The sequence below is a fragment of the Eublepharis macularius genome, chromosome 1 (genome assembly GCF_028583425.1).
Source record: "Eublepharis macularius isolate TG4126 chromosome 1, MPM_Emac_v1.0, whole genome shotgun sequence".
NCBI classification, from domain to species: Eukaryota; Metazoa; Chordata; class Lepidosauria; order Squamata; family Eublepharidae; genus Eublepharis; species Eublepharis macularius.
In genome coordinates, this window is record NC_072790.1 from 237,103,809 (window position 1) to 237,120,884 (window position 17,076).

The window sequence follows — 17,076 nt, forward strand, 5'->3', positions numbered from 1 at the left end:
TCTGTAACCCTCCCAGTACATAAAGCCATAATCGGAGACAGCTTTAATGCCAGCATAGAGTCTTACAGAGCAAAAACGATTTTAACTCAGTCCAGAAGGCCTTGATGGAGGATGCTGCCTTCAGCTCTAAAAGGATGATTTTCAGGCCTTTAAAAAAAAACTATACAGATGTCAACTGAGAATTCATGAGGAAGTCTGTCCGCAATTTAATGTTGGAATGATGATTTTTCACATCAGAAACAGAATGCCCAGGGAGTTGGAAACGTTCTCCCATTGGTTTATGAATATTGTCACTTTTGATGTCAGAATTGTGCTCCTATTAATTTTATTTTGTTTCGCATAGAGTGATCTGTTTGTCCTAGCTGTAAGAATTTGTTGATACGTGATGGCGTCTATCTCGTTAGAAGACAAGCAGATAAATGATTCATTGAGGCAGTTTTATCATGGGAAGTTGTAGATTTGGTGATGTGCCCTTTTTGTTTTATATAGTTACTAGCATCAAAGCTCGGTCAGGCAGGCATTCTCTCCTCCTCCATCACTGATTCAAGCTGGTGAAATTGAAGGGTGGGTGTTGTCATCTGCTCCATGCCTGATCTCGGCCATGTGAAAGGGTGGTGGGCTTTGCTACCTGCTCCATGTCTGATTCATGGCGGGTAAAGGGGGCGGGCATTGCCTCCTATTCTGCGCCTGACTACGGCTGGGTGAAAGGGGGCAGACATTGCTGCCTGCTCTGAGCACAATCCCAATTGGGTGAAGGGGGTGAGCACTGCCACCTGCTCCCTGCTGGGTGAAGGGAGGAACAGGCATTGCCTCCTGCTCCATGCCTGATCCTGACAGGTGAAGGTGGGCGGCAGGCTTTAATACCTGCTCTGCTCCTGATGCTAGCTGGGTAAAGGGGTGTGGGAATTGCCACCTGCTCTAGTCCTGATTCTGGCAGGTTGAGGAGGGAGGCAAGCATTACTGCATGCTTGGCTCCTGACTCCGGCAGGGTGAAGACAGGGTGGGCATTGCTGCCTGCTCAGTGGCTTATTCCGGCAGGTTGAATAGGGCAGGCATTTCCTCCTGCTCTGCTCCTTATCCCGGCTGGGTGAAGGGAAGAAGGGCATTGCTGCCTCCTCTGTGCCTGATCCCAGCCAGGTGAAAGCGTGAGGTGGGCATTGCTACCTGCTCCACTCCTGATCTCAAATGGGTGATGGCGGGGTGTGTGTGGCCATTGCCACCTGCTCCACCGCTAATACCAGCTGGGTTAAGGCAGGGGAGGGCATTGCCACCTTCTCCACTCCTAATACCTGCTGGGTTAAGGGGGGGTGAGCATTGCCACCTCCTCCGCTTGTAATACCAGCTGGGTTAAGGCGCAGGGACATTGTCACCTGCTCCTATTTTGATCCCAGTCCGGTGTAGGAGGGGGGGCATTGCCATCTGATCTGCTTCTAATACCTGCTGGGTTAAGGCAGTGGGTGGGCATTGCCATCTGCTCCGCTCCTTATACCTGCTGGGTTATGGTGGGGGTGGGCATTGCCACCTGTTCCACCACTAATACCAACTGTGTTAAGACAGGGGTGGGCATTGCCATCTGCTCTGCTCCTATTACCAGCTGGGTTAAGGCGTGGGGTGGGCATTGTCAACTGTTCAACTCCTGATCCCAGCAAGTTGAAAGGGGGTGAGCATAGCTACCTGGTCCGCTGCTGATACCAGCTGGGTTAAAGTGGGGGTTAGGCATTTCCACCCTCTCTGCTCCTAATACCAACTGGGTTAAGGTGGGAGTGGGCATTGCCACCTCCTCTACTCCTAATTCCAGCTGGCTTACGGCAGAGGGCATTGCCACCCACTCCACTCCTAATACCAATTGGGTTAAGGCAGGGGAGTGGACATTACTACCTGCTCCACTCCTAATACCAGCTGTGTTAAGGTGGGAGCGGGTATTGCCTCCTTCTCTGCTCCTAGTACCAGCTGGCCGAAGGCAGGAGGTGGGCATTGCCACCTGCTCCACTCCTAATACCAGCTGGTTGAAGGCAGGAGGCGAGCATTGCCACCTGCTCCCATCCTGGTCCCAGCCTCGGCTTCCCACCATGGCATGTCTTCTGGAGGGACATGGCGCCTTGCCTAGGCTTCTCTCCATGTCAGCACCCTCTGGTGGTGCACCAGGGTATAAAGTGAGTTGTCTGAAATACGCTTACTCAATTATATAGTAAGATTTTAATGTGATACTTTGAGCAGAAAGCCTTTGCTTGGGCTTCACTTTTCCTTTGTCATGTTGGTCATTGGCTGAGGCGGTTATAGCCTAGCCAAGGGCCCAGCCTCTGTTGCGAAAAAGTTTGAGCTGTTAAATCGGTACAGGGTGTGGAATTATTACAGTCGCTATGGTGGATGTTGTTAGTTTTCCACCCATCGCAGACCTGTCTGCGAACCAGAAAGTCCTTGGTTTAAATTCTTCCTTTGCTCATAATTAAGTGTGGTTGTTAGGATTGCAGATAGAGTGTACGTGAAGCACTTCAAACACTGAAGCGTGTTTAAGTGTTAATTAACTTGACCCTCTCTCTCCCATCCCAGTGTGTTCCCAGCAGGGCTCATTTCGAGGGGAACGCGCAGGAACGCAGTTCTGGCACTTTCCCAAAGAGGTCACATGTCTGGTGGCCCCGCCCACCTGACCCTCGGCCATTTTGGGCCCGTTTTAGCCTGGATTGGGGCCAAAATGGCCCGTATTGGGCCTCTAACGGGTGGTGGATCACTCTCCCACTCAGCAGCAGCCTGATCCTGACCATTTTGGGCCCCTTTTTGGCCATTTTCAGCCCCTTTTTGCCATTTTGGGCCCAATTTCGGCCCTGAATGGCCAGGCTTGGGTAGGTGATGTCAGGGGGCGTGGTATATACAAGTCAGTTATGCTAATGACACACTTCCAGTGATGTCAAGGGGCGTGGCATATGCTAATGAGTTCCTCCTGCTCTTTTTCTACGAAATGACCCCTGGTTCCCATCATGCTCAGGCGCTCTCTTGCGCACATGCGCTCTCTCACGCTCAGTAGCTAACCCATCTCTGCCTCCTTTTCAGTTCTCTTTGGGGAAATAACACGTCTCTTGAACCACATCATGGCTGTCACCACCCATGCCCTGGACATTGGAGCCATGACTCCATTCTTCTGGATGTTTGAGGAGAGAGAAAAGGTAAAACCGCTCTCTTGCCTGCCCTGTTTGCACTTCCTGGAATGCAACAGACCTGCCATGCATGGGGATCCCTAAAGAGTCAGTATGTCATTTTTTACTTCTCCGCCCCTTTGTCTTCTTCCTGCAGATGTTTGAATTCTATGAGCGGGTCTCTGGGGCCCGAATGCATGCGGCGTATATACGTCCAGGAGGGGTGCATCAGGTAAGATCACCGTTTCAGGCTAGACAAAGTGTTGGTGAAACTGCAGGGGCAGACTTAGACCTCCTTTTCATCAACCTGTGTCAGGGCTGTACCACTTCAGGAACTGAATGCTTCACGATAACACACATGCCAAACCCTCAGCTCCTTGCAGATAAGAAAGTAGCATTTCAGGGAGATGGGTTCTAGCCTAGCCTTCTCCCTGACACGCTGGTCTTCCCTTTCTGGAGCTCTGGTTGTGATTTCTTTCCTCACCTGCCCTCTGAAGATTACCATCTTGGGGTGAGCTCAGCCATAATGCAGTTCCAGGAAGTGACTCCAGTTCTATCCCTTGCTTCCCTTTCTGTCACCCACTACCAATGTTTCCCATTCCTCTATGTGATTTGCTAGTGGTGTTCCCCTCCCAATCGTACTGAGCAGTAGGGAGCAGCAACTATGAGCCCTTGGGCCAAATCAGTCCCCTGGACAGTGGTCTTCTGTCCTTCTAACATGAGACCCACTATACTGCAAGTGCATGACAGAAAGCTCTGTGACATCAGAGTCACATAAAGAAGAGGGAGATCCTGAGGTATGACCTCACTGGTGTCAAAGAGCCAGAGATGGGAAACCCCAAGTCAAGTACCAAGAGCAAGGCAGAGGTCTGAGGCATGGAGGCATCTCCTCCACCACTGAGAGACCCCACTTTGTTGTCCTGCTGCACTTCTTGGCATATCTGCAAAGAGAGGCGGGAGGCACGGCATCCTCTCTCTCTGTGCATGAGAACTAATAGCAAGTTCTTCCACAAGGCAGACCCCCCCCCCGCCACAAGCTGCGCTGTCGGGGCTTGCAACCCACTAAATAGGATTCCCTGACTCACCTGAGGGTCCCAGGTTATGGGTCAAAGACCACGACTGCAAGACGTACCAGTTGGCCTTGGCAGTTACATCCGGGGGGATGTCGGCAGGAGGGAGCATTGTTTAGCAGGCTAACCGGTTACCTTCTTCACGGGCGTCATTGGCCCCAGATCCTTGACCACTGGGCTAGATTTTTCCCACCTGTGCCTTGCCTCTGTCTTTGAACATATTTTAGAGTTCCAACGGGCCTCTTTATCTCCCATCATTACTGATGTGATGTGGACAAAATGATGGGCTCTGGAACCTAAGCATTTGTTCATGCACCAGTTCATTTAACTTACAGAATCATTGTCACAAGGTGCACTGACGGGCAGGTGCTTGCTTTAAAGGAGGACTAAGGAAAACAGCGGAGGAGCCCCGCTAACAGCCACAAAAGCTAAATGGTTCCCACACGTGGAGAGACAATATACCCACAAATACCTGTTCGGGGGGGGGGGAGAAGAAGGGAGGAGCTGTAACCTTCTTGTCTTGCTTGTGGGCTTCCTCGGGGCTTCTGGCCAATCACAGACACAGAATGCTGGTCTGGCCAATCACAGACACAGAATCCTGGTCTGGCCAATCACAGACACAGAATCCTGGTCTGGCCAATCACAGACACAGAATGCTGGTCTGGATGGACTTTGGGTCTAAACCAGCAGCAGGTCTCTTCTTCCACCCTGAAATGATCGGGGGGGGGAGGTAGGGGGGTCACAGGATGCAGCCACCTTATTGAAGCCACGCAGGTCTGGATCTGGTCAGTGCCGGGGAGACCTCCTGGGAGTCCAGCTCTTGCTGCCTGGCGATGGAAGAAAGGCAAGCTATAAACCCCATAAGGAAATAATGCATAGCTGATCCATGCGAAGCAGTTTTGCACTTACAATGAAGAATGTAAGGCCTTCCTTGCTGACTAAGGGCAATGGTAAAGCTCAGGGGACTCCAAGGGTCACCTGATCTAGCAGTGGCTCACGTGTACATTCGCAGAGGGAGTGGGGAGAAGCAGCAATCCCACGGTGGCTTCAGCATGAGCTTTGCTCTTCTTCCTCTTTCCCCCTCGCTTAGGATATGCCTCTGGGGCTGATGGACGACATCTATGAATTCGTGAAGAATTTCTCCATCCGGATAGACGAGATGGAAGAGGTGAGGCTTCACAGTTGAATAAGGATGAGTGGCTTTCCCGACGTGGTCTCCGTCTGCCTCCTCCAAAACGGCTTTGGCCCACTTCCGATGTTTCCAAAGACCTTGTTCTTCAGCTGCTTCCCGTTTTGAAATTCACAGAGGAGGATACAGCATGTCTGCTTAGATTGTCACCTCGCCTGTGTTCTCCTGTGGCCTTTGGAAAGCACATGTCCCTTCCATAGGCTCAAATGGTAGAGACACCTAGAGAAGTATTTGCGTCCGGCTGCCCCAACCTGGCTCCCTCACTCAGTCCCACCTTTTTAATGCCAACCTTAAACACTGAACTTGGCCTTAATATTTTTTAACATAAACGTCCATCGCTTGAATTGCCTTGAATAGGCAGCGCTGTTTAATCAGCCTTTTCTTCTTCCGAGGAAGTCTGGTGATTGTAGAGGGTGTGGGATGATGAGATCCAAATAGCATTTTTTAGGGGAGGGTGTTTTTAGGATTGCACAGTAAGTGTATGTGACTGGCCCGAGGTCACCCAACCACCAAAGTTCCATAGTAGAGTGGGATTTGAAGCTGGATCTCCCAGATTTTAGTCCCTCTCTTTAACAACTACATCACAGCGGCTCTCATGAGGACTAGGCACTTAGCTTTTTATTTAAGTGAAAGCTAAGATCCGTGATTGGCCGATTTTGGCACTTGGTATTTGTTTTTCCTTACCGTTTCATGGAGTTGCAGCATATATGCAGGCCTTGGCTGTAAACCTCATTCTAGTAGAAGAATAATGGATTTATTTGAAGCTCTTCCAAAGCTAAGCAGGTTGTATTCTCTTTTGCCCTTGCAGTTGTTGACAAATAACCGAATCTGGAAAAACCGCACTGTTGATATTGGAGTGGTGACAATGGAGGATGCCTTGAATTACGGTTTTAGGTAATGAACCTTTGGAAACTGTGTGTTTGATACAGGGGTCATTTTGTAGAAAAAGAGCTGGAGGTACTCATTAGCATAACTCGTTATATGCCACACCCCTTGACATCACCAGAAGTGTGTCATTAGCATAACTGATTTGCATGTGCCACACCCCTGACATCACCTATCCTGGCTGCTTTGGACCCTATCTTGGCCATTCAGGGCCGAAACTGGGCCCAAAATGGCAAAAAGGGGCTGAAAATGGCCGAAAAGGGGCCCAAAATGGTCAGGATCAGGCCGCTGCTGAGTGGGAGAGTGATCTACCACCCGTCAGAGGCCCAATCCGGGCCATTTCAGCCCCAGTTCAGGCTGAAAAGGGCCCAAAATGGCCGAGAGTCAGGTGGGCAGGGCCACCTGACATGTGACCTCTTTGGGGACATGCCAGAACTGCTTTCCTGCACGTTCCCCCTCGAAATGAGCTCTGGTTTGATATATGATTGCAGAAAGCAGATAATGCCAGGGTGGGTTCAAGAAATATCTGGAAAGACCCCTCTTCTTAGTGAGGGAAATGGCTGTGTGCGGCCCCTAATTTCGGACAATTCTTTATCCAAAACTGTTCGCTTACTTTCAGGTAGGTAGCTGTGTTGGTCTGTAGATTTGAGTCCAGTAGCACCTTAGAGACTGACAAGATTTTCCAGGTTATAAACTTCCCAAGACTTTAGAGATTCGTATCTGAAGAAGGGAGCTTTGACTCCAAAAAGCTTATACCCTGAAAATCTCCTCAGTTTGCTTAGCAGCCAAAAATTCTGAGCTGGAGTGGTAAAGCCCAGTCTGGACATTACACTTAATGATGTCTTGTTAACCCAAGATCCCAGGCGTACAACAAAACCAGGGAAGTGATTGTGGACCAGAGCCCAGGTCCCAGAGGTCACCCATCAGAGAGCCAGTTTGGTGTAGTGGTTAGAGCACGGGACTCTAATCTGGAGAACCGGGTTTGATTCCCCACTCCTCCGCTTGAAGCCAGCTGGGAGACCTTGGGTCAGTCTCAGCTTCTAGAAGCTGTCTCAGCCCCACCCACCTCACAGGGTGATAATAACATACTTTGTAAACCACTCTGATTAGTGTTGTCATCCTGAAGGGCACTATATAAATTGAATGTTGTTGTTGTTGGTATCTGCGGTTAGAGGGGGGGAGATCACATTTCCTGAACCACGGTTGGCTCAGCAGTGATATAATGCTTAGCTGCAGTTGAAGCAATTGGTGGTTTTATAGGCCAAATTCCTCAGTTTGCTTAGCAGCCAAAAATTGAGCCGGAGTGGTAAAGTAAAGCCCAGTTTGGACATTTCACTTAATGATATCTTGTTAACCCACACAACGAAACCCGGGAAGTGATTGCGGACTTGAGCCTAGCTCCCAGAGGACACCCATCACTCTGCAGTTAGAGAGGGAGTCACATTTCCTGAACCACGGTTGGCTCAGCAGTGACATAATGCTTAGCTGTGGTTGAAGCAAATGGTGGTTTTGTAGGCCGAACTGTGGCTTCACATCCTGGTTTGCAATCAATCCCTTGGTCATGGATTAGATAACTTAACACCGAAACATGGTTAGGGAAAACAAACTCTGGTTAAGAATTCATATCGGCACGAAGCCTAAAGTGCATTAGTTAAATTTAGTTTGCATGCTCCCCCTTCCAGGGTTCAAGTAACTGCTCTTAGCACTGTCGGCATTGTGGTGTTCAAAGCGCTGAATAAAGGTGGGAGGAGGAGATGGAGTTCATAAGAGTTTGGTTCCCCCCCGTTCTTGACTTGTAGTGGACAGTGCAGTAGGTCAACCTGTGCCATTTCCTAGAAGCAGACCCTCTAGGAATACCCCCAGCTCTTCCAAAGACTCAATAGCCTTTGTTCCTGGGTTTAGTGTCAAGGCTAAATTTTCCTTGTGGCATCTCAGAAGAATATTCAAAGATCGCAAAACTCTGAATACCAGTGCAGGAAGGCAAAATGGAGGAGCCTTGGCCCCTACGCTCTGTTTGTTGGTTTCCAGGGCAACTGTTCGTCTATCATGTGAGACAGGATGCTGGACTAGATGAAACTCTGGTCTGATTTAGCAGGGCACCTCTGATGTTCTGACTTTTCACCTGTCCCTTCCCTGTTAGTGGCGTGATGCTTCGTGGCTCAGGAATCCAGTGGGATCTCCGCAAATCCCAGCCGTATGACATGTATGACCAAGTGGAATTTGACGTCCCAATTGGGTCACGAGGCGATTGCTATGACAGGTATGTTTGGGTGGGATGGGGAGGAGAGACGGCCAGACGGATACAGTTGACCCTAAGAACTTTCCTGACTGCTTTCTCTAATGGGAAGTGAACAGCATTTTTCAATGCCAAAAAGGATATTATGTAAGTAGAAAGCAGTGCAGAGAGAGTAAGGCAATCCTTACAGCAAACAAACAATACATCCTATGCACACTGTAAGGCCTTTCTGAGCCATGATGTTATAAAATAGCCCTATTTCTTTTACAGAATGGCCCTCCTGAACTATTCTGTTTTAAATAGTTTTTGGAATGACAGAAGCATGGGAGCTTTCCTGACCTCCTCACGCAGGTCGTTCCGTAGGGTGGGGGCTACTACACAGAATGCATGCGTACAGGTACTTGTTGATCCTGCGCATTTGTAGAGCAACACCTGCAGAAGGCCTTGCTCAGGTGTATAAAGCTGTTCCAGCAGAGCACAGCAGGCTTTGTATGTGATAGTCAGTACCTTGAGTGAAACCCAGTAACTGATGGGCAGCCATCGTAGCCCATGGATGTGATATACGTGCTCCATCCAGCTCCTGATAATAGCTCAGCTGCGGCATTCTGTGCCAACTGGGGTCTCCGAGTTGACTTTGAGGGGAGACCTACATAGAGAGCACTGCAACGGTTTAATTTTGATGTAACTGGCATGGACGCCGGCAGCCAGATCTGCCAAGTTGAAGATAGGGGGCCATCTTCCAGGGTAAATTGTGTTGGAAGGAAGTGTTTTTTGCAGCTGTGTTTAACCTACTTCTCTAGCAGGGATACTAGGTCTAGTAATAACCTCATGGTTGTTGATAGAGTCAGCAAGGGTCTCCTGAACCCCACTGAAAGTTGGGAGCACAGTGTTCTTCAAGGTCCCAGGCTTCCCAACCCTCATTGCCTCCATCTAGGCAATGTAATCCCGGCAAGAAATGGCCCTCGGGAACCACTACTTGCTCCATTAGGAAACGTTAAGTGATTTCAAATGGGGCCCATGTGTCCTTGGGAAGTATGGAACTCTCAGTGCATGTGTGATTCCAAGTCTTCATGTTCGGCCCAAGGAATTTGTAATGTGTGAATGGGCCCTAAATCCTGTGGAGTGTGACTCTAAGCAACAAAGCACAGGAAGTGCGCAGGTGTGAAGTACAATCAGGTACTACTGTGCCGTTCCTAATTTCCCTTTAAAAAGAACAGTTCTGAAATGGGCACTGAAGATCTATATGATCTATATGAAGATCTATATGACAAGACTAAAGCTATCGTACTTTGGTCACATCATGAGAAGACAAGATTCTCTGGAAAAGTCAACAATGCTAGGGAAAGTGGAAGGCAGCAGGAAAAGAGGAAGACCTAAAACGAGGTGGCTTGACTCAATCAAAGAAGCCACGTCCTCCAGTTTGCAGGATCTGAGTAGGTCTGTTAGAGAGAGAACGTTTTGGAGGTCTTTCATTCATAGGTCGGAAACGACTTGATGGCACATAACACACACAGGCAAGATTTCGTTTCAGTTTTTTCACTGTGTGCCATTTTACTGCAGCGGTCGGGCAGCGGCTCAAGACCTCTGCTGCATTGCCACAAGATCGTACTCCTATTGCGTTGTGTATTCGCTGTCTTATGCTGTTTGATTTTTTTTTGTAATCTTCCTTGATTCTCAGCAAGAAAGGTGGGCTATAACTGAACAAACTAACTAGAGCTTTCATTTTTAGTATATATAGCTTGCCGTAACGTTTGATGGTTTTATATGATATGCTTTCCTTGATTCTTCATACCCTGTAAAGGGAAGCCGTTTTTCCTGAAGAAATTTCAGGCATAATTTCCATCCTTTTCAGTCGCTTGGAGATCTTGTCCCTTATCATGTTTTCCCAGATTTTATTATATCCCTCATTGTAAATCTGTTACCGTTTAAAATCCAAAAATTAATTTTTAAAAAACAAAATTGAGTAGCAAGCTTTTGGAAAGGACTTTCTTTGCCGAAAAGCCAGGGCTGAATTAGAGGAATCGGTGGTCCAACTCGGCTGGTTGCCGTGTGAGACTGATCCAAGTGGGTTGTTCACTGTCTCAGCCTTCGCTGATCCTTGTGCCCGTCCCCCTGCACACTGGGCTGGTCTGCCACCTTCCCAGAGTCTCCTGGCTTCTGTGCCACAAACCCAACCACATCCCTGCCCATCTCCCCACAGATACCTCTGCCGAGTGGAAGAGATGCGCCAGTCCCTCCGCATCATCTTGCAGGCTCTCAACAAGATGCCCTCAGGGGAGATCAAGGTGGACGATGCCAAGATCGCACCTCCAAAGAGGGCAGAGATGAAGGTAAAAGCCGAGTGGTAAGGAGAACAGTTGGAGTCCCGCTCGAGGGACGCATTTGCAATGGCAGCTAGCAACAGGGGCAGCAGCTTGGGCTACTGAATCCAGGAATCCTGAAGGAGAAGCAATGAACAAACCCTGCTAAGTCTTATCTATTGTTGACCGTTTTGTACGATGCCCCCCTAAAGAGGCTTACATCATTTCCCCCTTGTCTAGGTCACTACCAGGGTTTTTTTCCAGTAGGAACGTGGTGGAACGGAGTTCCGGAACCTCTTGAAAATGGTCACATGGCTGGTGGCCCTGCCCCCTGATTGAAATATAAAATAAAAAAATATAAATCTCCAGACAGAGAGGAGTTTAGATTGCCCTCCACGCTGCTCGGCGGTGCGGAGGGCAATCTAAACTCCCCTCTGTCTGGAGATCAGGGGGCGGGGCCACCAGCCATGTGACCATTTTCTCCGAAGGCAACCCACTGTGTTCCACCACCTCTTTTCCCAGAAAAAAAGCCCTGGTCACTGCATCCCTGTAGGTTTTATCTATCTGTCTGTCTGTCTGTCTGTCTGTCTATCTATTAGTCAATAAAACAATAATAAAATATTATCAGATACAGTATAGAAACAATAAACACAATCCACAAGATGCCGCTTTCAGCCCACAGTTCCAGTTTCACAAACGTGCATGGGGCAGGTATGGTAGATCTGATTAAGACAGCAGAAGCAGAGCAGACCAGGCAAGGGACTGGCAGGATAGTCCGTCAGCTCCTCGACCACAATTTGAATCATAGGCCTGGCGGAACATTTCTGTTCTTTAGGCCCGGCGGGACTGTAATAGGGCCGGCAGGGCCCAGATCTCAACTGGAAGGGCGTTCCACCAGGCTGGTTCCAGAGCCGAAAAGGCTCTGGCCCTAGTTGAGGCCAGGCGAAATTCCTTGGGGCCAGGGATCACCAGTAAATGTTGATCTCCTGAGCATAACGCCCTCTGGGGAACATACGGGGGAAGATGGTCCTGCATGTTAGGCTGAAGGAGAGTGAGCGATTGGCCCAGTATCACACTTGCATGGCAAAGCGCGGATTGGAACCTGGGTCTCCCAGATCCTAATCCGAAACACTTACTACTATACCATGCTGGCCTGAATATGATAAAAATGACTCCAGTGCAAGAACGAGCACCATGAAATTGTTAAATACAGGTAATGATGACATATGAAGCTCCATGGCACAGGGCTAGAGCATCAGCTTGGTATGCCCGAAGGTCCCAGGTTCAATCCCTGGCATCTCCAAATAAAAGCATCCGAGGTTGAAAACACTGGAAATAGCCTTGGTCTGTCTGAGATACTGGAGCCACCACCAGCTGGAGCCATCAGTACTGAGCCAGAACAAATGGTCTGACTTGATATAAGAGCCAGTTTGGTGTAGTGGTTAAGAGCGCGGGACTCTAATCTGGAGAGCCGGGTTTGATTTCCCGCTCCTCCACTTGTAGCCAGCTGGGTGACCTTGGGTCAGTCACAGCTTCTAGGACAGTGATGGCGAACCTGTCTGAGCTCGAGTGCCCAAACTGCAACACAAAACCAACTTATTTATTTCAAAGTGCCAGAACTGCAATTAAACCTGAATACTGAGGTTTTAGTTAAGAAAAAAAACAACTCATACAGTTGCCCCAACTAATTAACATCTCTCTCTCTCTCTCTCTCTCTCTCTCTCCCCCCCCTCACTCAAGAGCCACGACTGAAAGTAAAGCAAGTTAAATTAAAGCAGTTTGCCCTTCTTTAGACCAGCAGCCCTGCTTGCAAGCTCTCTCTCTCTCTCTCTCTCTCTCTCTCTCTCCCTCTCTCTCTCCCTCACTCAAGAGCCACAACTGAAAGTAAAGCAAGTTAAAGCAGTTTGCCCTTCTTTAGACCAGCAGCCCTGCTTGCAAGCACTCTCCCTCACTCACTCAAGAGCCACGACTGAAAGTAAAGCAAGTTAAATCAAAGCAGTTTGCCCTTCTTTAGACCAGCAGCCCTGCTTGCAAGCTCTCTCTCTCTCTCTCTCTCTCTCTCTCTCTCTCTCTCTCTCTCTCTCTCTCTCTCTCTCCCTCCCTCTCTCTCTTCTTCACTCAAGAGCCACAACTGAAAGTAAAGCAAGTTAAAGCAGTTTGCCCTTCTTTAGACCAGCAGCCCTGCTTGCAAGCACTCTCCCTCACTCACTCAAGAGCCACGACTGAAAGTAAAGCAAGTTAAATCAAAGCAGTTTGCCCTTCTTTAGACCAGCAGCCCTGCTTGCAGGCTCTCTCTCTCTCACTCACTCACTCAAGAGCCACAACTGAAAGTAAAGCAAGTTAAATCAAAGCAGCTTACTCTTCTTTAGAAAGCCAGCCCCAGCAGCCCGGCTGCTGCCTCCGCTTCCTGCTGCTAAAGAGACGGGCAGCAGGGAGGCAGCCTTGAGGAAAAGGAATCACGTGGGCAGGGCCAAAACCCATGTGATCTCTGCTCAGAGCTACTGGAACGCCGTTGCAGGCGTTCCCCCTCCAAATGAGCCCTGGACCTAGCGATCGGCGACTTGGCTTGCGTGCCCACAGAGAGGGCTCTGCGTGCCAGCTGTGGCACGCGTGCCATAGGTTCGCCATCACTGTTCTAGGAGCTCTCTCAGCCCCACCCACCTCACGGAGTTTTGTTCTGGGGATAATAATGACATACTTTGTAAACTTCTCTGAGTGGGCATTAAGTTGTCCTGAATGGCGGTATATAAATCGAATGTTGTTGTTGTTGTTAAGGTAGCTACAAGTGTTGGTGTCAGCTCTCCAGCCGCGAAAGCCTTTGACAATATATCAGCTTTGAATATTCAAATGCTCAGGAGAATAAAATAAAGGGGTCAAACAAACCTTTTGCTAATAAATTCCAATGCATTGGTGGGGTCGATGCCTGGAACCCACCAATCTTACTTCTTGCAGTAAGAGAACCCTTACGGAGGACCGGCAGAGAGCCAAGTAGCCGCAAAGAGACTGAACGATGAATCGAGATGTCCCGAGTTCAGATCTCACCAGTGCCTCACACAAGCCACTCCTCTCAGGCCCATGCTGCAAGACGAGGATCATACTGACTAACTGTACAAAATTGTTGTAGAGACTAGTGAGAGAGAGCTTACATTCCATTCTTGTGCTACGTACAAAATGGCAAGGCCACAAGGGGTGATATTAGGGGATGGGCTGGCATCTGAGCAGAGTAATTGAATGCCTGCCTTTAGAATACTCTTTGAAGCAGGCCTCTCGTGCGTTGTGGTCGCAATGCGCTGCCATTTCCTGTCCCAGAGATAGCTGCTTTGGGAGATGGAGCTGTAAAAAAAGAGCCAACGTACAGATTTCACATCAAAGTTCAGTTACAGGTTAAAAATAGGGCTGAACAAAACTTTCTCCTGAGGGTCTCTTTTTTGTGTGTGTGGAAAAAGTTTCTGTCCAAAGGAAGAGGACTGAAACAGCCCCGATGTCTTAATCTTGTCTCTGTTCACATAAGCCCACATCTGCTCCCCAATGTGTGTTGTCATCTGGTTGTTGTTGTTTTTCTCTCATTCCTCAAAGTGATCCCAACCAATCAGGGATCAAATACTGGCTGTGGTGACACTACAATACTGTTTGATCCAGAGGAGTTAGCCATGTTAGTCTGCAGTAGCATAATAGCAAAGAGTCCAGTAGCACCTTTAAGACTAAACAGTATTATTGTAGCATAAGCTTTCGAGAGCCACAGCTCTCTTCGTCAGATGCATCAGACAAAGAGAGCTGTGGCTCTCGAAAGGTTATGCTACAATAATACTGTTTGAGTATTTGCTGACATTAACAACAAATGATCGTGACGTAGAGCAAGAATGGTCTACGATCCTTGACAGTCGGGTCATCCTGACAATCGAGTCCTTGGTGACATTTGAAGAGCTGATGAAGATGGGAGTGGCATTTTGATGTTGACAAACACCACCTCCCCCCCCCTGCTTTTATGGGATCTGCTGACATTATTAAGGACAAACAATGCTGGCTTCGAGCAAGAATGGTGCTTTGTATACTGATCGCTTCAGCAGTCCTAGCCAGTCAGGTGTCATCCTGACAATCGAGTCCTCGCCCTTAGATGATAATGCTGCTACTTACTTCTCACCTTCGTTTTACAGAGCGGTCTTTGTTTCTCTTCCCAGACTTCCATGGAGGCCCTGATCCACCACTTCAAGCTGTACACAGAGGGCTACCAAGTGCCCCCTGGAGCTACATACACCGCCATTGAGGCACCCAAGGTACTTCCCTAAGTTTTCACAGTACCTGAATTACAGTGAACAGCCAGGAGCGATCATACCCTTAACCACGGAGACATCTGCATGCCTTGCTGTTCAGGAGCAAGGCATGCAATGCTCGTTACAATTGTTTTGGTGATCCTGGCATTGGCCTAAGTTTCGGAGCTTAGCTTCACCTAAAATTAAGCTCTCCCAGTTTGCAATGGCAAGTTTCGAATCAGTCGCAGTCACTTCCTCTCCCTCGCTGGGAAGAACGATGCCGTCTATGGCTGCTGACTAAATGGTTTTGAGTCTAATCCTCTCTGTTCTGCATTCTGTTGCTGCAGGGGGAATTTGGTGTCTACCTGGTCTCTGATGGCAGCAGCCGACCCTACCGCTGTAAGATTAAGGCTCCTGGCTTTGCCCACCTGGTAAGATAATATTTGCTAGCGCGTGCAGCGGTTGGAGTCAACAACAGGTCTTGAAGTGGTGACTAGGTGGGATTACGACATGTGCACCGCCAACCAACTTCGTTGCAAAGAGGGTTCTGCAGGGAGAGCATTTATTTATTTATTTATTGTATTTCTAGACCGCCCTCCCCGTCAGACGGGCACAGGGCAGTATAACGACATACAATTTATAACACACAGTTTAAAACAATAAAAACATCATAAATAAACATTTAAAACATTATTCCATGTGCAATAAAATGTCTCAGATGGCGGGAATAAATATTAAAATTCAGCATTTTAGACGCAGGGCTTAGCTCTTACATAATGACCAGCGTCACACTTTATGAGCTCCTGCATGGGTGGTGGACGGTCTTCAGTGGTAGGGCTGGCGAGAGGACAGCCTAGCCCCCACCAAATGCCTGGCGGAACATCTCCGTCTTGCAGGCCCAGCGGAAAGATAACAAATCCCGCCGGGCCCTAGTCTCCTCAGACAGAGAGTTCCACCAGGTCGGACCCAGGACCGAAAAGGCCCTGGCTCTGATAGAGGCCAGACGGACCTCCCTGGGGCCAGAGCAGCCAGCAGCCCAGAGCAACAGTAACCCTGACACAACACACACCCCTGGTAGATGCTTCCGGATCAAGCATGATGCTTGACTCACTTTTTATGCTTGGTGGAATTACATCCTGGGCTCCACCAACCAACTCCACCACCAACTCCTTGCATCTGATGAAGAGAGCTGTGGTTCTCGAAAGCTTACGCTACAGTAAAGTTGGTTAGTCTTAAAGGTGCTACTGGACTCTTTACTATTTTGGTAAGAGGAAGGCTCTGCAGGGAGAGGAGCCAGGAAGCCAGCAGTCCAGAGCAGTAATACTACCTGACCCCCTATAAATGTGTCTGGATCAAATGCCTAACGTACACACGGCCCTCATTTATTTATTTTGACAGTAGTTCACTTCTGTTCCACTTCGCTATCATAGAAATCAAGGGGGGGGGTGTATAAAGTTTGTAGGTGGTCCTTTTTTCCAACACTTGTCCAAGACCAGACCTGGTTTTTTTTATTAATATATTTTTATTTCAAAGCATTAGTATACAGTTACAAAGAACAAATAAAATTTTAAATGTTTAAACATTTATAACAAGCGTTCGATTATTTAGCAAACTATTAATCTTATAGTTTAATATACATGCTGTAGTTTGGCAATTAGGTAAATTGTTTGGCACTGCGAATAGGAGGGCAAACCAAATGATCTATTTTTAGCAAAATGACCTAGTTCTCAGGTTGGAGAGTTAATAAAAAGTTTGGCTTCATTGGGAGAAAATCAAGGAATGGGAAGCATTTTTCAATTCAGTTGGTTGTTTTGGGGTAAATTTGTGCCATCTGGAGTCTGTCCGTTTTCTTGATTATAAATTGATCCCATATCTCGGTGTACCAAATTTGGGGGATGTTGAGATTTCCATTTACTTGCTGTTGCTGTTTTCGCTGCCACAAAAAAACGCTTCGATTAAATCTTGCCTGACTTGAGGAACAGAACCAGAACCAGACCCGTTCGGCTTCGGCAAGC

General features: G+C 48.3%; 1 protein-coding gene across 1 annotated transcript in view; it reads left to right on the forward strand.

Moving 5' to 3' along the window:
* The window catches only part of NDUFS2 (NADH:ubiquinone oxidoreductase core subunit S2), a 32,485-nt gene that overhangs the window by 11,466 nt on the left and 3,943 nt on the right, over nucleotides 1–17,076 (forward strand). Inside the window, exons 5-12 of the mRNA XM_055000541.1 lie at nucleotides 3,049–3,161; nucleotides 3,289–3,363; nucleotides 5,292–5,369; nucleotides 6,199–6,284; nucleotides 8,416–8,535; nucleotides 10,712–10,841; nucleotides 14,990–15,085; nucleotides 15,409–15,492. Coding sequence (XP_054856516.1) covers nucleotides 3,049–3,161; nucleotides 3,289–3,363; nucleotides 5,292–5,369; nucleotides 6,199–6,284; nucleotides 8,416–8,535; nucleotides 10,712–10,841; nucleotides 14,990–15,085; nucleotides 15,409–15,492 — 782 coding nt within the window. The remainder of the gene's footprint in view (nucleotides 1–3,048; nucleotides 3,162–3,288; nucleotides 3,364–5,291; nucleotides 5,370–6,198; nucleotides 6,285–8,415; nucleotides 8,536–10,711; nucleotides 10,842–14,989; nucleotides 15,086–15,408; nucleotides 15,493–17,076) is intronic.